Here is an 18281-nt window from a genome sequence, read left to right as displayed (position 1 = left end):
CCTTTACCTTTAATGAAGAAAAACACTCCTGCAACTTGGACCACCACTTCCACCTTAACTTCGCCCCCCTTTCCCCACCTCTCTCACTCCTACCTCTTGCTGTTCAGTTCCAATTGGTTTCAATTCCAAAGTGCTGGCGGCACATGCGTCCCTCTGTCAGAAGCTCTACAACTGAAATGCACCCGCTTTATACGAGGTCCTGGGTTTATGGCACAACTGCCCTTGACAGGCAGCTGCTGAGCCACACCCTCCTCCCTGACGTGGTTGAGCCGGGCATAGTGGAGCACTAACCTGGTCTGGGTTGTTATGGCTGATTAGTTACTCGGTTGCCTCGGAGACGAAAGCCACCATTCACAGCCAAGCAATCCAGGTCAGGAAAGGGATGTCACCCTGCGTAGATGTAGCAAGCATGGCCAGATCAGGCTGCATGCCAGCTCAAAGAGTCACCTTGCAGGCAGCCCATCAGAAAGGAATCCTTGAAGGTAAAAGGCAGGGAAAGAGCAGCTTTCACCCAGGACTCATGAGCTGACTCATCCTCTCCGCCTCTCCGTGAACATGCCCCTATGAACTTGGTCCACAAAATGAAAAACCCCAGTCTTGCAAGAGACTTTGTCCATCTCTGTTGCTGCTGACTCATAAGGGAAATACACACAGGAATCATAGTGTGTCTTTGGTGCCAGATCTTTATTGCCTCATCTGTTTCTAGTTCAATAGAAGTTACACCAAGGAAGACAACTGTACTCTGGGCAGGTTCCAACCAGTCTCCCAAAGCAGGGATGGGGAAAACCAGAGCCCTGCAGGTGTTGCTGGACTACGGCTCTCTGACTACACCACGGCCAGTCGTCCCTGCCCATTGGGTGAACTGGCAAAAGCCTTTTTCAAGAAGCAAAAGACCTTGCACTATCTTACTCTGATGGCAACAGCTATCCCAAATATCTAGGAAAATGTTTCAGATGCTACTTGTAGTATCCTAGTTAATATTAAAGCTTCAGTCTCATTTGGGAGCAGTAGCAGTACTGTCAAACCTTGGTTGTTGAACATAATCCGTTCCAGAAGCCCGTTTGACTTCCGAAACGTTCGACAACCGAGATGCAGCTTCCGATTGGCTGCAAGAGCTTCCTGCTCTCAAGCAAAAGCCGTGTCGAAAACCGGAGCATTTACTTCTGGGTTTTCGGTGTTCGGGAGCCGAAATGTTAAAAAACGGAGCCATTCGGGAACCGAGGTTGGACTGTAGTAGAAACTGCTTGTGAATCAATCTCCCAGACTGCTCAAGGTCTAGACGCTTTCCCCTTAAGTTCTCTAAAGTTTCTATACTTCCCATCAATTGCTTCTACACCTCCCCATGAATTCATTTCAGTAATACCATATTGCACGACAAGCTTGGTGCCATTTTTGCAGTCACAGCTCTTCCGGTTGTATGCACTGGTTTCTGCTTGTGCTTCCCGCTCACAAAACCTGGGATACCTTTTACCTTGGGACATTCAGATCCTGAGAACGTCCAATGGACATTCATAACACAATTTATGCTCAGATTAAACATTATAGATCCAATGTAATAACATCACAAGTGGCACAGAACTGCGAGCCTAAGGCAGACGGTGCACCTTTTGGGGCATCACAACTTTTACCGGTTGTCAGAAGAATTCATAAAGCTTTGTGATGTACCAGAGTTCACCAGCTGCTGTTTCTGCCAGCAGCCAAGCATGGCTGCCTCTTGAAAGAGAGCCGCTCACAGCCGCCTAACCACACCAGCCTGGAGATGTGGCAGGAGCCACATTGGCTGACACGATGCCAACTTATCTGGGGGAAAGGCTCTTTAACTTACTGCAAACCCTGGGAAGCAGTTACTACAGGCAACTAACAGCAAGCCAAGCTGTTGACATTACAACAACAACCCCCATTGTGTGTGCCTTAAATATGCATGGCTGTTTGCCCCACCTAGTTCCTCAAGCACTGGTGCTGGGCCTGTTCCACACCTTCTCCAAATCTTTTTTTTTTTTTTAAGGACATACTTTTTATGTAAGAGTTGTTTCTTTTAACCTTCTGTTTCTTGTGCCTCGCCCATGCTGGCTCAAGAGCAACACACGAAGGGACTTGTTCTGTGACAGCTTTAAAATAATTGAGTTAGGATTCCCCCTTCGCTCTGCGTAATAGCCCTAGGAAAGTCATGGGCAAGATCGAGGAGGAGGCACTTGGCTCGGGAACAGAAGTAACTGGCTAGGGAAAGAGGGTCTGATTCTTGCTAAGAAACAGCTATTTAAAAGTATTTCTCTGGAGGAAGAGTCTCTTTTCTCCCTCATGGTTAGCACTGGTTTGGACAGCAATGTATACCTTGTTCTGCCACTGACCAGATCCAATTTCAAGCTGGGTTGATGTGACAGGATGGGGACAACTCACCACCACAAATGAACAAGGCAAATTGTTTGCGGGCTAATGTTTTAACAGAATATTTTCATGTATCGATTTATTTATTTATTGAATTTATATACCGCCCTATACCTGGAGGTCTTAGAGTGGTTCACAGAACATAACCAAAATATAAAACCACAATATATATAATCAAGATAAAAAAAACCCACCACCCCAACCCCCAACCCCATTTTAAAAGGGCATAGGATGTCAATCGAATCAACCAAAGTCTGGTTAAAAAGGAACGTTTTCGCCTGGCGCCTAAAGGTGTATAATAAAGGCACCAGGCGAACTTCCCTCGGGAGAGCATTCCTATTTAAGAAGATAGGCTTGAGAAGCGAACAGATAGCCAAATCCAGAGATATCTGTCAGATCTCCAGAGCTCCTCGCTTATGAAGGTGAAGTGAGAGCTCTCATTCACTGCATTAAAAGATTGTAAAACTTTCAGAGAGGCAGGGGTGCTATTTAAAGCAGGTACTAAAACCACTGCCGACATTACACTGGTTCACGTGATCTAGAAGGATTCGCTAGATTGCTCCAGTCAGTTTCATTTCATCACTTGGGTTTTTTCCCAGCCCCTTTCCTGAGAAGTGCTGTCTGGATATAAGCGGAGTTCTCTGCCATCCTGTTGGCTGGCTGCCCAAGCCTGTGAGCATGCACATCTCACTGAGGAGAAGGAAGTAGCTGGCCACCACACAGCTTTGCATATGTGAGCAAGAAAGGGGGGGGGGGGGAGAGAGAGAAGCCTCTTGACAGCAGCACTTTCAGATTACGCTTCTCACTTCTCAGTAGGAGAGTTCCCATCAGCTTGTTCTGGGAAAGAGGCCAAATGAAAAAACTGCGGCACGTGCCTAGTTTGTGCGGTTACAGCCTCTGTGAGTGGCAGCGCACCAGTGCAAGGAAACTCAGCTGGTGGCCCAAGTCAGGTCCTGAAACAATCACCTATTTAGGGGCAAACTACACAGACTGCGGGATGCGGGTGGCGCTGTGGGTTAAGCCACAGAGCCTAGCACTTCCCAGTCAGAAGGTCAGTGGTTTGCATCCCCACAATGGGGTGAGCTCCCGTTGCTCGGTCCCTGCTCCTGCCAACCTAGCAGTTCGAAAGCACGTCAAAGTGCAAGTAGATAAATAGGTACTGCTCCGGTGGGAAGGTAAACGGCGTTTCTGTGTGCTGCTCTGGTTCGCCAGAAGTGGCTTAGTCATGCTGGCCACATGACCCGGAAGCTGTATGCTGGCTCCCTTGGCCAATAAAGCGAGATGAGCACCGCAACCCCAGAGTCGGCCACGACTGGACCTAATGGTCCGGGGTCCCTTTACCTTTTTTACACATACTGCACTTGGTTGCAGAAGCAGCAACCTGGAGCAGAAAGTTCTACAAAGAGGGAGCAACTCTCTCTTTCTTTCCAGTACCAATTTCCCCAGCATCAATAACTTCCCAGCTGATTTTAGCTCTATGAAGGAGGAAAAAAGAGGGGTATGGATATAATCATACTGGGGCATAAGGAAACTGAGGGTTTTGTGAAAGGAAAGGTCCACAGCAAAGGACTGAGCACCCCTTTTGCGCCACAAGATCCGTGGCTACAGATTACAGCAACTCATTGCTGCTTCCAGTTCAAGACCACGACATGGGGAGGGGAAATATTCCAGTGACTGAGCACCCCTTGTCGTTTCTTCCTCAGCACATCTCTTTCTTTCTCCTGATGTTTTCTCCATGTGAAAAAAAGAAGACTGCGAGTAGCTCAAGGCAGATACCTTTGTTGTTTCTTTTCTTTTGCTTAAATTACTCTGTGAAATGCAATATAAAATAGTTCAACTGCTCAATAAAACCTGCTGACTAGTTTAGCTTTCATCTTCTGGAGACCTCTATATTTCCCTGTCTCTGAGCTATCAAACCGCACAAGGAGATTGTATGAAAAAAATACATCAGAACTAAACGCACACACAAAAAGGTAACAAAGGAACTTCCAAGACGACACGACCCATAAAACATCCCCCCCCCCCTTTTGCGTCTCAATCTAAACAAGCTGTTTGGATTAACATACCGATTTCCCGGTGCTTCCTTGGGAAGACCTTTTCTCTTCAGCTCCAACGATTTCAAACTCAGATGAAGATCCCTGTAGAGAAAATGAATGAATGTAGAGTTATATACCCCAAATTCCAATGGGCCCCTTACAGGAAAAAAACAGAGTAGGGATTAAATGAGTAATTTGGGTTTCCCCGCTGTCTACTGAATGTGTTTAAAAAACAAACAAACAAATATATGGTGTCCTGCTTACTTAGAAACAGGATAAAAAAGCAAAAAACCTGCAACAAAATATTGCCATAAATCCTCACCTCCCAGCATACTGATATTCAAAAGGTGGGTTGCTGCCTGATCCAAGATAAGTCGCAACAGGAAGCACCACCACTATGCAAATATGCAATAAAAGATTAAGAAATGGGTCCCCAAATGCATGTTTGGGTCAAAAGTGGGTCCTGGGTCTGGTAAGGTTGAATATACCTTTATATACACTGTTCCAATTATGCCTTCCTCCATGATAATATAGGCTGTCAAGGGTTCAAGCAGGTCTTTGCTTTTCTGTTAAGTCTTTCCCACCTAATCCTCAACTTTCCTGAGCTCCTGGAGGTCAATCTAGTCTTTGCTGGGCTCCTTTGCAGTTTTGTTTGCTTTTTTATTTTGTTTGTGGTTCTGCAAATCTCTGTGCTTCTCTGAGTGCACCAATAACTCTCTAATGTTTCTCAGGGACCCTCTGTGGGCTCCAATTCCGTTAGCAAGAGGCAATGCATTCAAAGTCAGAGGGGAGTGGGACTGCATCTTTCACTGGATGGAGCTGTTTCCAAATGTTGCTTATTTCTTTGATCTAAAAAGGTCATGTGGGAAAGGAAGATAGCATCTTACACACCAAACTGGAGGCGTAGCGAGATCAAAATCTACCTAATAACTATTAGAAACTACAGCAATCTGTAACTGTCCGTGATACAGAATGAAACAGGGCTACATGTTTTCTCAAATAATACAGTCTTCAAAACTACAACAGTTTTATGTGAAGGGCTGGAGCTTGGCAGCAGAGGATTTGCCTCACATGCAAAAGATCCCAGGTTCAATCCCTGGTGTCTGCAGGAAGGGCTCAGAAAAGTTGTTTCCTGAAGCCCTGGAGAGCTGCTGGCATCAGTGTAGGCCATGGTGAATAAGATATGCCAACGGCATAAGGCAGCTACCTCTCAGAAACAATCTAAGAGACATCTCTTTGTAGTTAAGTGGCACTCAACAAAGCCAGGCAGTTTGGGATCAGACACTGAACCATGGAATGGACTCTCCCCGCAGCCTCACAATACTTAAATAGTTGTATCTTGGGTCAGGAATAAAAGCACCAGCCTTGGACCTCAATGACTATCACAGGGCGGTTTAAAAGAAGAGTGCTCTTTCAGCTCCAGTTCTTCAAAATAGAAAGCACCTCCCAAAGTAGTTGGGATGATCAACTTTACTGTAGAGCATGTGGCTCATTAAAAGTGCTATGCAGCATTCTTCTAGTTCAGAAACCTCCTTCCAGTTACATGGACAGACTAAAAATGCCAGAGTCCTCAAACCTGAGTAGTTGACTGGAAGAAAAAGTCATTCTGATATCATTACCCTCACTGCATTTACAATGTGTTTACCATTCTCGCAGCCTAGTTCTATACATACTCGGAAATACTTGCCGCTGAATTCATTGGGACTTACTCCTGTGTCTGTCTAGCAGGGCTTGCAGCTTTAATCATTATTATTATTATTATTATTATTATTATTATTATTATTATTATTTATTATTATTATTATTTAGCCTTGGCTATTTAAAGTCTGATTTCTTACACTGCTGGGTGGCTTCTGTGTGGGTTTTTCCATCTCCTTCTGATCTTCACCTGGAACCTCTGAGGAAGAGCAAAGATCTGGGATTCCTCCTGGGGGGAAAAGAGAAAAGAAGCACGTGAACATTTCTCACCTCAGAGATCCAACTCTGCCAACAGAAACAACAGCAGCAAAAGTACAAAGAAGAAAAGGGAAAGTTGGGGAAAGGAGAAAACAGGTTGCTAGGCAGGATAGAGATCTCCCATTCTGCATTAACAGGAAACAGGTTCAAGAGCAGGAGGGCTGGTAGCAGCTATTACCTGCCTAAAACAAATCCATTTTATGACAAATTTTAAAACACACACCAGAGAGTCTACAAGGAACAGTACTTGCCCTTTTCCATCTTGTTTTAAGTCCCCATGTATAAATTACACGCACACTCCCCCCACGTCAAGCCCCACCTTCCCCGTGCAAGAACCAGTAGCTGGTCTCTGGGGGCATAGAGGCGGCAATGTTTGGTGTGCGATGCAAATGTGTATAAATGGCCTTTGATGAGTGTCAGCTGGAATTTCCCTCTTTCCTCCTGGGCTCAGCATACGGTAATACTGAAAGATCAAAAATCACCCCTCAGCTTTTCCATTTGAAGCCCATCTAGTTCTCAAGAGGGGTGGTAGGTGGGAGAACAGAACAGTCACCTTTTTTAAAAGTGCACTGCATCAGCCTTTGCCAACCTGGCACACTGCAGATGTTTTGGACTACAAGCTTCATTAGCTCCAGGCAGCAACAGGTTGATGAAGGTGAGAATGTGCCATATTAGAATGATATGGTGCATATCAGAAAGACAGTCACCTTTTCTAAGGTTAAAGGAAGCTGCTCTCAGGGCTTTCACACTCAGATCTATCAAATGTGTGATCCCAGGTACACTGCAAGACTCCCACTAAGTCCAAGACCAGTAAGCTCCCTCTAAGTAGCACCCCCAATAGTGGTCTAAACAAATAAATCAAGTAATTGACCATTGGCTGCTCTTTGGTATGAAAAATTCTACCACCCAAGTCAGCTGACCTCGCCCTGAATTGGGGATATGTGTGCAATGTGTGTGGCATGCACATATTTACACCCGGACTTTGCTAGTATCAGGTGGGACTCAATCGCAGACCAGTAAACCCAGGTTGTGCAATTACAGTTGGAGGGGAGGTTTTGCACAACAAACCCACTCTCCCCCAGAAGATGGATCTCCCTACCAACAAACAGGAATGAATGCTCGATAAAATCAGTCACCTGGAAGCAATCATGATTTTTTGAGACCCAAAAAGAAAACACACCGGGACAGGGGGGTGTCTAGGAAGCTGGCTCAAACCAAGGCATATGTGTCTACCTAGCCCTCTACTGTCTATTCTGACTGGCAGCACTTCTCCAGGGTCTCAGACAGAATGAGGTCCTGCCCCATCACCTGCCTGAAGATGGAAAGGATTATTCCTGGGACCTTCTGCGTGCAAAAGTGTAGGGAGTGAGCTGCCCCCTAAACCACACAACCTTCAAAGAAGAATAAAGTGTTTCAGGGCAGGGGTGTGGAAGGAAGAGTTTTGCTGCAGAAGCAAAAATGTATTCAAAACCTTTGGTTACTGGTCATTTGATTTCATGTTTTTCTCAGGGAGGGGAGCAGCAGTGAACATGAGCAAAAAGCACGGCCAAAACTTCCCTCAAGTTCCACCGTCTAAAGGCTGTTTGATTTATTTTTGCATATGCACAACCTGCCCAGAAAGTAGCATGCAACAAGACAGGACTGATTCAATCCAAGGAGGCTGGGCTGTAGCTAAAACCATGCAAATGGAGTTCTACCCACACAATGGAACCTCCCCTTCCTCTCCTCTCGCCAAGCATCCACAGAATCTGCTCTGGAGGGTTCCACAACCCGCTGCAGAAGATTTTGAATGTGCACGGGGGCTGCAGGGGAGAGGAGAGGTGCAAGTTCTACTGTGAAGTCTGTTGCACGAGCTGAACACCCCTAGGAACTGAAGTGACACAGATTCAGGCTGCAGACCTGAAGACGCAGGTTGGCTGCATAGATGGCCCAGTGATATCAGCATGTATATTTTTTGAAAGGGATTTTTACACTTAACGCAAGACAGCCGACAGCAGCACTGGAGGCTTATTACTCTTCCTTCCAACTTGTAATTCACTTAAATGCAACACACACACACGCAGTGAAAATCTAGGTCTGCCAAAGAACGAGTTACTGGGACATGCTAAACAGTTGGTCCTTTGATGCTCATACCTGCCATTTCCGCAAGCTTGTCAATAGAGGAGGTGGACCTTAGCATTTCGTTGTCCTTCACTAGGTCCTCCACTTTCTGACGCAGCCTGGAGGCTTCTAACTGAGACTCTTCCAATAGATCCCCTGGCAAAACAACAAGGGCACGATTTAACACTCCTTTGTATTTGCAGGTTCTTTCTTTACAGCAGCACGTTCAGCATAGTTATCAGAACTAGCCAAACTCTAGCAATTCTAGCCTAACTCCACTGCATTTCAGTTCAAATGACTGCTTTATACACAGTACTTTTACTACACAGAGAAGATCTCTGTGCCATGGGGGGCAGGGGATGGAACTGTGAATGATGTATATAGCAGCCACATAAATTTTTGCATAGATTAGGGAGCAGGCACAAGCATGGATATATTCCCAACTGTAGGAAAAAGTAGTCAGCTGAACTGCAATGTTTTGCCTTGTCTACTTATTGGCGAGCACCTCAGCCACACATGTGCAAAGCTCAAATTTTATGCCAGTATTTGGGGCTTGCTAAGAAATGTATCGCTATCAAGATCTCATTTTAAAAGGCTTTGAAATAAAGAGCAATGGGTGTTTAATATGCATTGGTGAAAGCTTTTGGAGGCACAAAAAATTCTCCTTTAGGCTAGGTAATATGAACTACCCCTTTAAAAAAACTAAAAACTTTAATAGAAGTAAAGAAATTCCTAATATATACCTCCAATTCAAAACCCTATCTACAGAGAGGTGCATCTGTGGAATGAAACGCTGATGAGTTGGAACCCATTGACCTATTCAGGACTGTTTCTCAGCCTCTGAAAACGATTATGTTCAGTAAAAGATTCTTCATGTGATGCTACTACATACATCCGGGACCTGTGTACAATTTTCACACTTACGATGTTCAGCGTTACTGAAAACCCTTAAGATCTTCCACTGGCTGTCACAATATTTTAAAAGGTCCATATCCCACACACAGCCCACGTGTGAGCAATGCCGGTAAGTCATCACCTGGGACGTCTCTTGAACAACGTGCAGACACGAGGCAAAGGCCTTTTGAGCAACAGCAGTAACACAGAGAGCACCCCCAGAAAGACTTTAGCACACAAGGGGCAGCAAGTCCAAATCACAGACATGGCCTTTAATGCTCACCACCAGTGAAACTAGTAGGCTATCCCCAGTGGAAGCTCACGTGCTGCTACAACTATGCCTTTATGGTGCCACAGAGGTTTTAGAGGTTTCCTGCTAAGTACACAAGAAAGCGGCTTCTTTGAAGTTTGTCGCAGACCTGGGCATTCTGGAAACAGCAACAATGAGTAACTTTTGCTTTTCCGCTTCCATGTCATCCTCACCGTTACCTAGAGACTTAATTCCCTGCATCTTCTCCTTCAGCCGGGTATTTTCCTCCATCAGCCGTTCAAAGGCAGCAGATGCTCCCTTTTCCGTTCCCCCACCCGGGTCATAGATACGATAAGGCCCCTTTCCTTCCATGGGTGCAGCTTAATACTCCAGTTTCCTGGTAGCTGTGCCTGAAACAATGGAACAGGTGGTTAGCATCCCCAGTGTAAATCCTTTAAGAACGCTAGAACAACCAGAGGGATTTAACAGAAGGGGGAGATAATAGTGTTCATCTGTTACTGGGACTTCAGGGGTTTTCCAGATAGGATGGCCTTGGTCAGAGGCTACAACTTTCATGACTGATAAAACGCTCCCATTATTTTTAACCTTGGTTAAGGGATTATGATCAGGTGGTGCAAGTGTATATCCTCTTGCCTTCCTTTGCCCCAGTTCCCTTGCTCTTCCTGAACTGAACTGGCTTTAACCAATAATTAGTCCTAACGGAGACATCAATCTTAGCCAAGACTTGAAATATTGGGAGTGGTCTATATGCATAAGATGACAGCAAAATATGATCCTTATGATACTCTGCTGAGCACTGTTCTTTCATTATGCTTGTGTTTGTAGAGAAAGGACCGGCACCCTGATTGCCAGAGCAAATTTCTCCATTTCTGCAAAACAAAAGGTTTTTAAGCAGAGGTTTGATGGCCATCTCTCATGGATGCTTTAGCTAGGATTCCTGCATTGCAGGGGGTCAGACTAGATGACCCCTGGGGTCCCTTCCAACTCTAAGAGTCTGTGATTTTATGGAAACACCACAGCAAAAAGAAAAAGGGGGGAAATAAAAAAGAGCTGGGATATACAATTTAATTAACATATTTCTATACTGTACCATCCTTAATTAAAACAGATTTCAGGGCATTGTACAACAAACCAGAGTACTAAAATTAAAACCAAATAAAAAAACCACTAACAATGTGCAGCCATAACATTTTTTTTAAGCAGCAGATAAAAAGGACAAAAGCAAGCTGAGTGAGTATACAAATTAAAACGCCATGGTAAATACAAATGTCTTAACCTAGCGCTGAAAAGATTGCAAAGTAGGAGCCAGGCGTACCTTTTATGGGAAGGCATTCAAATACCTCTCATTTCTTATTACAGAGCACACTACCACTTAAAGATGAACTCCTGTTGAAGATCTCAACACAGGCTGGTATGGTGGAAGAAGCATTCTTGCAAGTATTTGGGAACAACAACAACAACAACAACCAGTTAAAATTCTGGCAGCCAAATTCTGAACTAATTGAACTTCTGAGTAATCTTCAAGGGCAGCCCCAAGTATTACCAGACTATGGAACACTGTAACCAGACTATGCCTGTTGAGGAATGGCACAGTGGCAGCAAAATCATCTGGACTGGTAGAGACAGAAGTGAATCTAAAAGCGCACCCAAACTGCAAACCTACTCTTTCCGGATGAATGCAGTCTCAGCCAAAACAGGTTGAACATCATGGTCAATGATATCAAGTGCTATTGAGAGAGCAAGAAGACTCAATAGGGTTGTGCTCCCCTGCCTTTCTATTCACAGGCCATTCACCTGATTGTGGATAATCTATCTATATTCTCCAAAGGATGCATGCCTAAACGTGCTCTCTGATATACACTCAAATGATACTCCAGGTGAGACGGGGGTTTAGAACGACAACAATGTAACTGGTTTGCCATAATCAGCATTGGCATGTAGCCAAATCTGATTTGCTTTGTGACGTCATCACATTCACTACCAGATCGCTATTTGAATGAGATGGTGTAGTTAAGGAAGAATATAGGAGGTAGCAATCCATTATGAAACACACACAGAGAGGTAAAATGAGATCCACCAGTAAGGCTGTGGGTGCCTTGCAGTAGATTCAAGGGTTTCTAACTTTTCTAATGACAGAAACAACCAGCTAAAAGGCCCTTTATTTTCAAATTAGGTTGCCGATAAAGAACTGTAATGGTTCTAGGGGTTGCTTGTGTGTAAATCAACGCCACCCTTGGCTGGTTGCCTGAATGAACCCTTTCTGTCTGGACAGCCACGCGCCCGTGGCTGTCTCAATCGCTGGCAGAATCCGTTAGTGGGTGTTTCTTGAACTTCTTCCAGCAAAGAAGCTCTTTGACACCTAGTCTCCGCCTACTTTCCCTGCGCGGAAGCCTTCTGCGCAGGGAGGGTGTGGGCATCGGAGGACCCGTGCTCTCCCCACTGGTTCCCGGCGAGGAGTCTTGGAGCCACCTCGCCGATTCCCCCAACTGCCCCCCTTCTCCACTGGTGTTACGCTGATTTCCTTCCCCAGAAGATGTGCTGCTTCTCTCCCTCCCGGGACGCTCTCCGGAATCCCTCTGGAGCCCTCTCTCTCCCTCTGGCTTCGATGGCAGTTCCCTGACAAGAACATTTGGGAGAAAACCAGGACTGGGTTTTTTGTGAGAGAGAATGTATAAACTTGGTTCTGGTACTGCAATACTAATGCCCAGTCTGAATATGTGCTCAGAGGCACCCTGCTTACTGATTCTTGGTGTATATGCCTGCCCACTCGACCCAGTATTTTACTCTGGTTCATACATCTCAGTTTTCAAGCAAAAATGAACAAACAAACAAACAAACAAATGAATAGATCTACTCCATTAGCACAAGTTGACTAGGTTGGGGAGCAAAAAGGCCCAAAGTGATGGAACATTCAGATCTAATGCACAGAGTGTTCAACTCCCTATGCACATCTTGTGCTGCAAAATTTAATCCTGCATCATTTAACGATGCTCATCACGCACCAAACTAATGAGAGTTCAGCTAGGATACTGCAATCTGGGTCAACAGAGAACAGAACTAGGTCAGCAGGCGTCATTAAAAAGTGCACACACATTCTTCTTGAATGATGCAGGAACAGCTCCGGGATATTTAGTGTGCTGATACAAACCTTACTTCAGTTCAAACCGTGTGAAAGAAAGTGTCATAAATAGATAACAGACCAGTGAAAGTGTCTGAAACTAGAACAGGCTTGCTGATGCTGAATAATATACATATCTATTAAATTATCAGTACGGGAACAGAAAGGAGGGGTAAGTACATTTAAATACTATTTCTTAAAACAAAAACACTATTCAAGGATCCACAAATACACTGACAAATGCACTATCATTTTAAGCTGATAAAGGCAGAATCAGGGAAAGGCAGCACCCTACTCCTCATCCAGAAATGTAGGGTCCCCATCTGGTGCCACACTAGTCACATCCACACAATACATTCAAAGCACTCTCATGCCACTTCAAAAGGCATGGCTTCTCCTAAAGAATCCTGGGAAGTATAGTTAAAGGGAATTGTGGCACTGTGAGGGTCTCCTAACAATGCCCAACACCTTTATAGTTCCCAGGATTCTTTGGGGGGAACCATGTAAGAATGCTCTAAATGTACAGTATGGATGCACTAAGTCACTAAGTCTTGCAGACTCTCAGGAAGCAAGGAGATGACTCAGTGCTTAGTGCATCAGGGATTATGATCCCCGAGGGTCACTGGAATTTCTAGAGTTTGCTGAGTGATCATGCTCCTCCTTTACCCCTGGTTCAAGGTATGGATAGGGCTACCACCCAGAATTTTATCCTCCTTGAAATGCCCCATGGGCACTGAGACAAGTTAGACATGGCTGGAATGTGGGAATGTTCAGGGAAGCAGGAGAGGATATAATGTTTATTAATATCCTTCCTAACTTGTGCTAGCAAGTTTCTTTACTTAGCAGATTTTCCCATTCCCCTTTTAAACACACAGCAGGTAGCTGGTTGCAGGCTTGTGTAAGCCTCTCACTATTAGGTTCCTGGCAAGTTCCCTTATATCCCTCTTAAAAGAATGAACTCATCACAATCTTGTGTAAATTATATAATAGTAGTTTACTCACATTCTGTTCACAGTTGGATCCCTGAAGGCAGGCTTAGTTACAAAGTATATACATTTGGAGCTATCCCATATGGGGATAATCACAGTGTCCTCTGTTGGCTAGCTAAAAAGCTGCTCCAACGGCGGAGGAAGTCAAAGAGAGAGAGTGTGCTGTGTGCCTTGTCTCTTTTGTTACCTGGGCAGGTAAGGCCACACCCACCTCTAGTCACATGCAAAGGAAGTATGTCCCAGCCAGGAGAAAACAGGAAGTTTTCAACTGGCTGGACCAAACATTCCCCTGCATGTTCACTCTAGGAAAACAAGGAATGATGTACTTGACTGCTACTTATGTATCACATCCCACATGGAATGTATCACATCCCACATGGATGTATCACATCCCACATGGAAAGCAATGCATACCCTTTTGTTGGCGTTTTTATGCAGAAGCTGGATGAGCAACTATCAAAGATGCTAGAGCAACAGATAAGGACATCTGAAGTCCCTTCCATCATTAAGATTCTGTGAAATCTCTTCTCCTAGGACAACTGTGATTCATTTCTCAATTCAGAATGCATAGCTTCTACGCACTGCAGATGCCAAGGCATATTTTGAACTTTTGACAAGCCATTGTTGGGGAAAAAAATATTTTCCCTGTGTTGTTTTGACCCAATGAACAAAGAGCCTCCTGATTTTCAAATCAGAGGATAGGATTGCTGCAGTCCATGAATACAGAGCACAGCAGGTGAAGTAGAAATTAAAGCAACACACAATGTGGAGGCAGGAAACAGTCCTCAATAGGAGTGTTACAAGCCTGCCACTGTCTTCATCAGTAACACATTCAAGGGTATGTAGATACAAGAACATAATAAGAGCAGTGCTAGACCAGATGCCTGTTCCCTATAGCAGCCAATGATTCCTCTGGGAAGCCTACCTGGGAGGAAATATATATCCATCATGACAAGCAGCCATTGATGACCAAAAACTCAATGAACTTCTCTAATCTCCTTTTAAACCGTCCAAGTTGACAGCACAATAAATTAGTTCAAGAAAGATGCCTTCTCTCCTCCTAAAAGTGAGAAGGGCTTTTCCTGCAAATCAATGCTTCAAGGTTAGAGCTTTTTTTCTTTAGCTTCAGGGAAAGAGTAAAAAGATACTGCTGTGAGACCCAACAAAAGCTTGGTTGACCACAAACTTGACATGGTTGACCACAAACTTGACATGAGCCAACAGTGTGACGCGGCAGCTAAAAAAGCCAATGCAATTCTGGGCTGCATCAATAGGAGTATAGCATCTAGATCAAGGGAAGTAATAGTGCCACTGTATTCTGCTCTGGTCAGACCTCACCTGGAGTACTGTGTCCAGTTCTGGGCACCACAGTTCAAGAAGGACACTGACAAACTGGAACGTGTCCAGAGGAGGGCAACCAAAATGGTCAAAGGCCTGGAAACGATGCCTTATGAGGAACGGCTAAGGGAGCTGGGCATGTTTAGCCTGGAGAAGAGGAGGTTAAGGGGTGATATGATAGCCATGTTCAAATATATAAAAGGATGTCACATAGAGGAGGGAGAAAGGTTGTTTTCTGCTGCTCAAGAGAAGCGGACACGGAGCAATGGATTCAAACTACAAGAAAGAAGATTCCACCTAAACATTCGGAAGAACTTCCTGACAGTAAGAGCTGTTCGACAGTGGAATTTGCTGCCAAGGAGTGTGGTGGAGTCTCCTACTTTGGAGGTCTTTAAGCAGAGGCTTGACAACCATATGTCAGGAGTGCTCTGATGGTGTTTCCTGCTTGGCAGGGGGTTGGACTCGATGGCCCTTGTGGTCTCTTCCAACTCTATGATTCTATGATTCTATGATTCTATGATTCTATGATTCTATGAAAAGCTCACAAAATAACGGACTTTATAGTGTGATTGACAGCTGGGTTCTGTACAGGACTTCGTAATTTATTTGCAAGGCTACATTTCATTATTTAAAAGCATCATCACATTTCTGCTTATGGACTTGAGGTGAATTAGTATGCTTCATCTCTAGTCTCTAGATAAATGAGAATGGTAATAGTCCCTCCCGAATGCAGATTGCTATCGTTTGCACTGGGAATGTCCCGATTTAAAGATGCTGTATTGGCATAAAAACATAAATACTATCTCTGTAGGGACTTGTTACAAAGTATCTTTAGAACGGTTAGTCAACTTGTTGAACTATTTCAAAGGTGTCAGCCTGTTGCATCTCAGTATATGTATAGGTTGCTTCTAGAAAGCTGACACAGTTAAAAAAATTGGAAGACCCCAAATCTCCTTCAGCTTTAGCTTTGTGGGGTTTTTTGTTTGTTTCCTTACAATTCTATGTGCAGAAATGAAAATGCTTGCAGCGTGTGTATCCTGATGGAGTATACTGTGTAAATATATGTGTGTGTGTATATACTATCTTGAAAGATGAATACACATGGCACCATGGGTGAAATCCATTGGTGACCATCCACCCACAAATCAGATACTGCTGGCAGAAGAGATTCCTCTTTTCCTGTTTCACCCAATGTGGCTGGCAGCAGATTCAGAAGAAAGCAACGTTCAGTTCTTCCTCACATAAGCCACACTTACCTTACAAAATTCATTCCCACAATATGGGGCGATGGACACCATCTGCCTCACGGGAGGGATGAGTTTCCAGTATTAACTTATTGCAACATTATTACTGTAGTTTGATTTCATTCATAAGCCAGCTTGATTTGTATTTTTCAAAGTGAAATACAAACAATTAGAACCAATGAATAAGCCGTGAGTTGCCTAGTCAACAAGAAAGAACAAACTACTGATCAGATGTGTGGGGGTGGAGGAGTCAGGAGTTAACTGCTCTGAGGGATTTCACAGACCCATGACATTAAATTCAATGACGCAAGCATTTCCATATACATATAAAAGTACTATTCCCCCCCCCATTCATGATCTGCATAAACCCCTCTGCCATACACTATAGTTCATTAGAACTCCCGTCACCCTGCCCCATATCAGCAATTTTGTGCATTCTGACTATGGAAATAATCAAATTACCCAATTGTGGCAGGTGCAGGCCATGAGTCCTGGATTCCAGAGAATTTTGGTGTTTGTTTGTTTTTTAAATAAAGTTTCCAGTCCTCATGTTACAAGTACTAACACCAGTTCTGTAAGATATGTTTGCTTATTTAGGGCAGCAGAGGGAGGCTAATCAATGGCCTTTCAGGCCATCTTGCAGGCCACAATGACAACTATCATTACCCCTAGCCAGTGTGGCCAATGGTGGAATTTGGAATCAAAAATCTGGAGGACTGCAGGTCCACCTCTGACTTAAGCGAGTTGTGCCCTGCTCTTCTTCTTGATTTTAACAATGTTCTCTACCACTTTAGCTCCTCCTGGAGGCTGCATTGGTAGAAAGCATTGCTAAAAACAAGAATAATGAAAACACAGAACAGAATAAGCCTTGTTGAGAAAGAATCAGTTTACTCATCTTAACCCTTTGAAACACAACTATATTTAGATATCAGATCACTTCAATGAACAATATCTGGACTTCCAAAAAACTTTTGATAAAAGCTCCTCATGATTTCACAGAAATGGGTAATGTGATATGCTTTCACAGGGATCATTCAGTGGTTAAAAAATAATTGGATAGGTCCCACACAGGACTTTGAAACTGGCGCTATCTAACTTATCTGCAAGTTATCCGGAGTTGGGGTGAACAATAAAGTTGACTACAATTCAGTACAGTACTACTGTTATTTAGTTGCAGGCGACTTCCTATTTACACACCCTCTTTGAGTGTACAACCACACACATGCCTGGTGCCAGGAACCCAGAAGTGGATCCCAAAAACAGGGAGCACCCTGGAGAGTCCTCCTGACATGCAAGGAGACCCTCCCTGGAGCCCAAAGAGAATGTGGCATGGCAGCAGCTGCTTCCCCAGACCTCAGCTGTGCAAGCCGTACTTCTGCACATGCTTTCCCCCCATGCGTTAGCTGAGCTGATACAAGCGACTCCCCATTTCACACGGTTTCACTGATGCATGCAGAGGTCTGGAACGTAACCCCCACATAAATGGGGAGTCAGCTGTATTTAGTTATACCCTGCCTTTTCCCCTGACAGGACTCAAGGAACTCAAATTTGCCAATACCTCCAGAGGCAGGATTCAGCTAACTTGTTGTTCCTAACAGGGTTGTCCCAGTCCACCAGTCCTCACTCAGAGGAAGGGGTCCTTTAAAACAGAGTGAGGTATCAGAGTGATTTGCCATCAATCAGGAAACATGGCAGTAATGCAGGTTTTCTCCATAGCCAGCTCAGTCACATAGCTTCACTCCAGGAAGGGGTCTCAGAGGTACCCCAAATTAGAGAAGATGAAAGCAAAAGGGGGAGGGAGGGAGGCAAAAGGGGAAGGGGGGAAGGTGATAACAGCAGCAGCAACTCCTCAGGCACCACGCCAGTATTTAGGTCTAGAGTTCTCAATCACTATAGGTCTGTCTTCTTAGCACAAAACCATCCTTTTTGTCCTTCAAAGGCAACCAACTT

The 18281-nt window shown here is 44.5% G+C and overlaps 1 protein-coding gene across 6 annotated transcripts in view; it reads right to left on the bottom strand.

Moving 5' to 3' along the window:
* Positions 1-18281, bottom strand: part of TNIP1 (TNFAIP3 interacting protein 1) — a 55351-nt gene that overhangs the window by 20588 nt on the left and 16482 nt on the right. For 3 of the 6 annotated variants that reach the window (XM_081180752.1, XM_081180751.1, XM_081180754.1), the window contains exons 2-5: positions 9855-10031; positions 8511-8633; positions 6260-6348; positions 4452-4523 (exon numbers count right to left, since the gene is read on the bottom strand). In XM_081180752.1, the coding sequence (XP_081036878.1) occupies positions 4452-4523; positions 6260-6348; positions 8511-8633; positions 9855-9993 (423 nt within the window). In that variant the 5' untranslated portion in view covers positions 9994-10031. The remainder of the gene's footprint in view (positions 1-4451; positions 4524-6259; positions 6349-8510; positions 8634-9854; positions 10032-18281) is intronic. The other 3 variants (XM_081180753.1, XM_081180756.1, XM_081180755.1) reach the window with 2 other exon arrangements.

This window comes from Podarcis bocagei (genome assembly GCF_964188305.1).
Source record: "Podarcis bocagei genome assembly, chromosome: 2".
Taxonomy (NCBI): Eukaryota; Metazoa; Chordata; class Lepidosauria; order Squamata; family Lacertidae; genus Podarcis; species Podarcis bocagei.
This window is presented reverse-complemented; position numbering and strand designations above follow the sequence as displayed.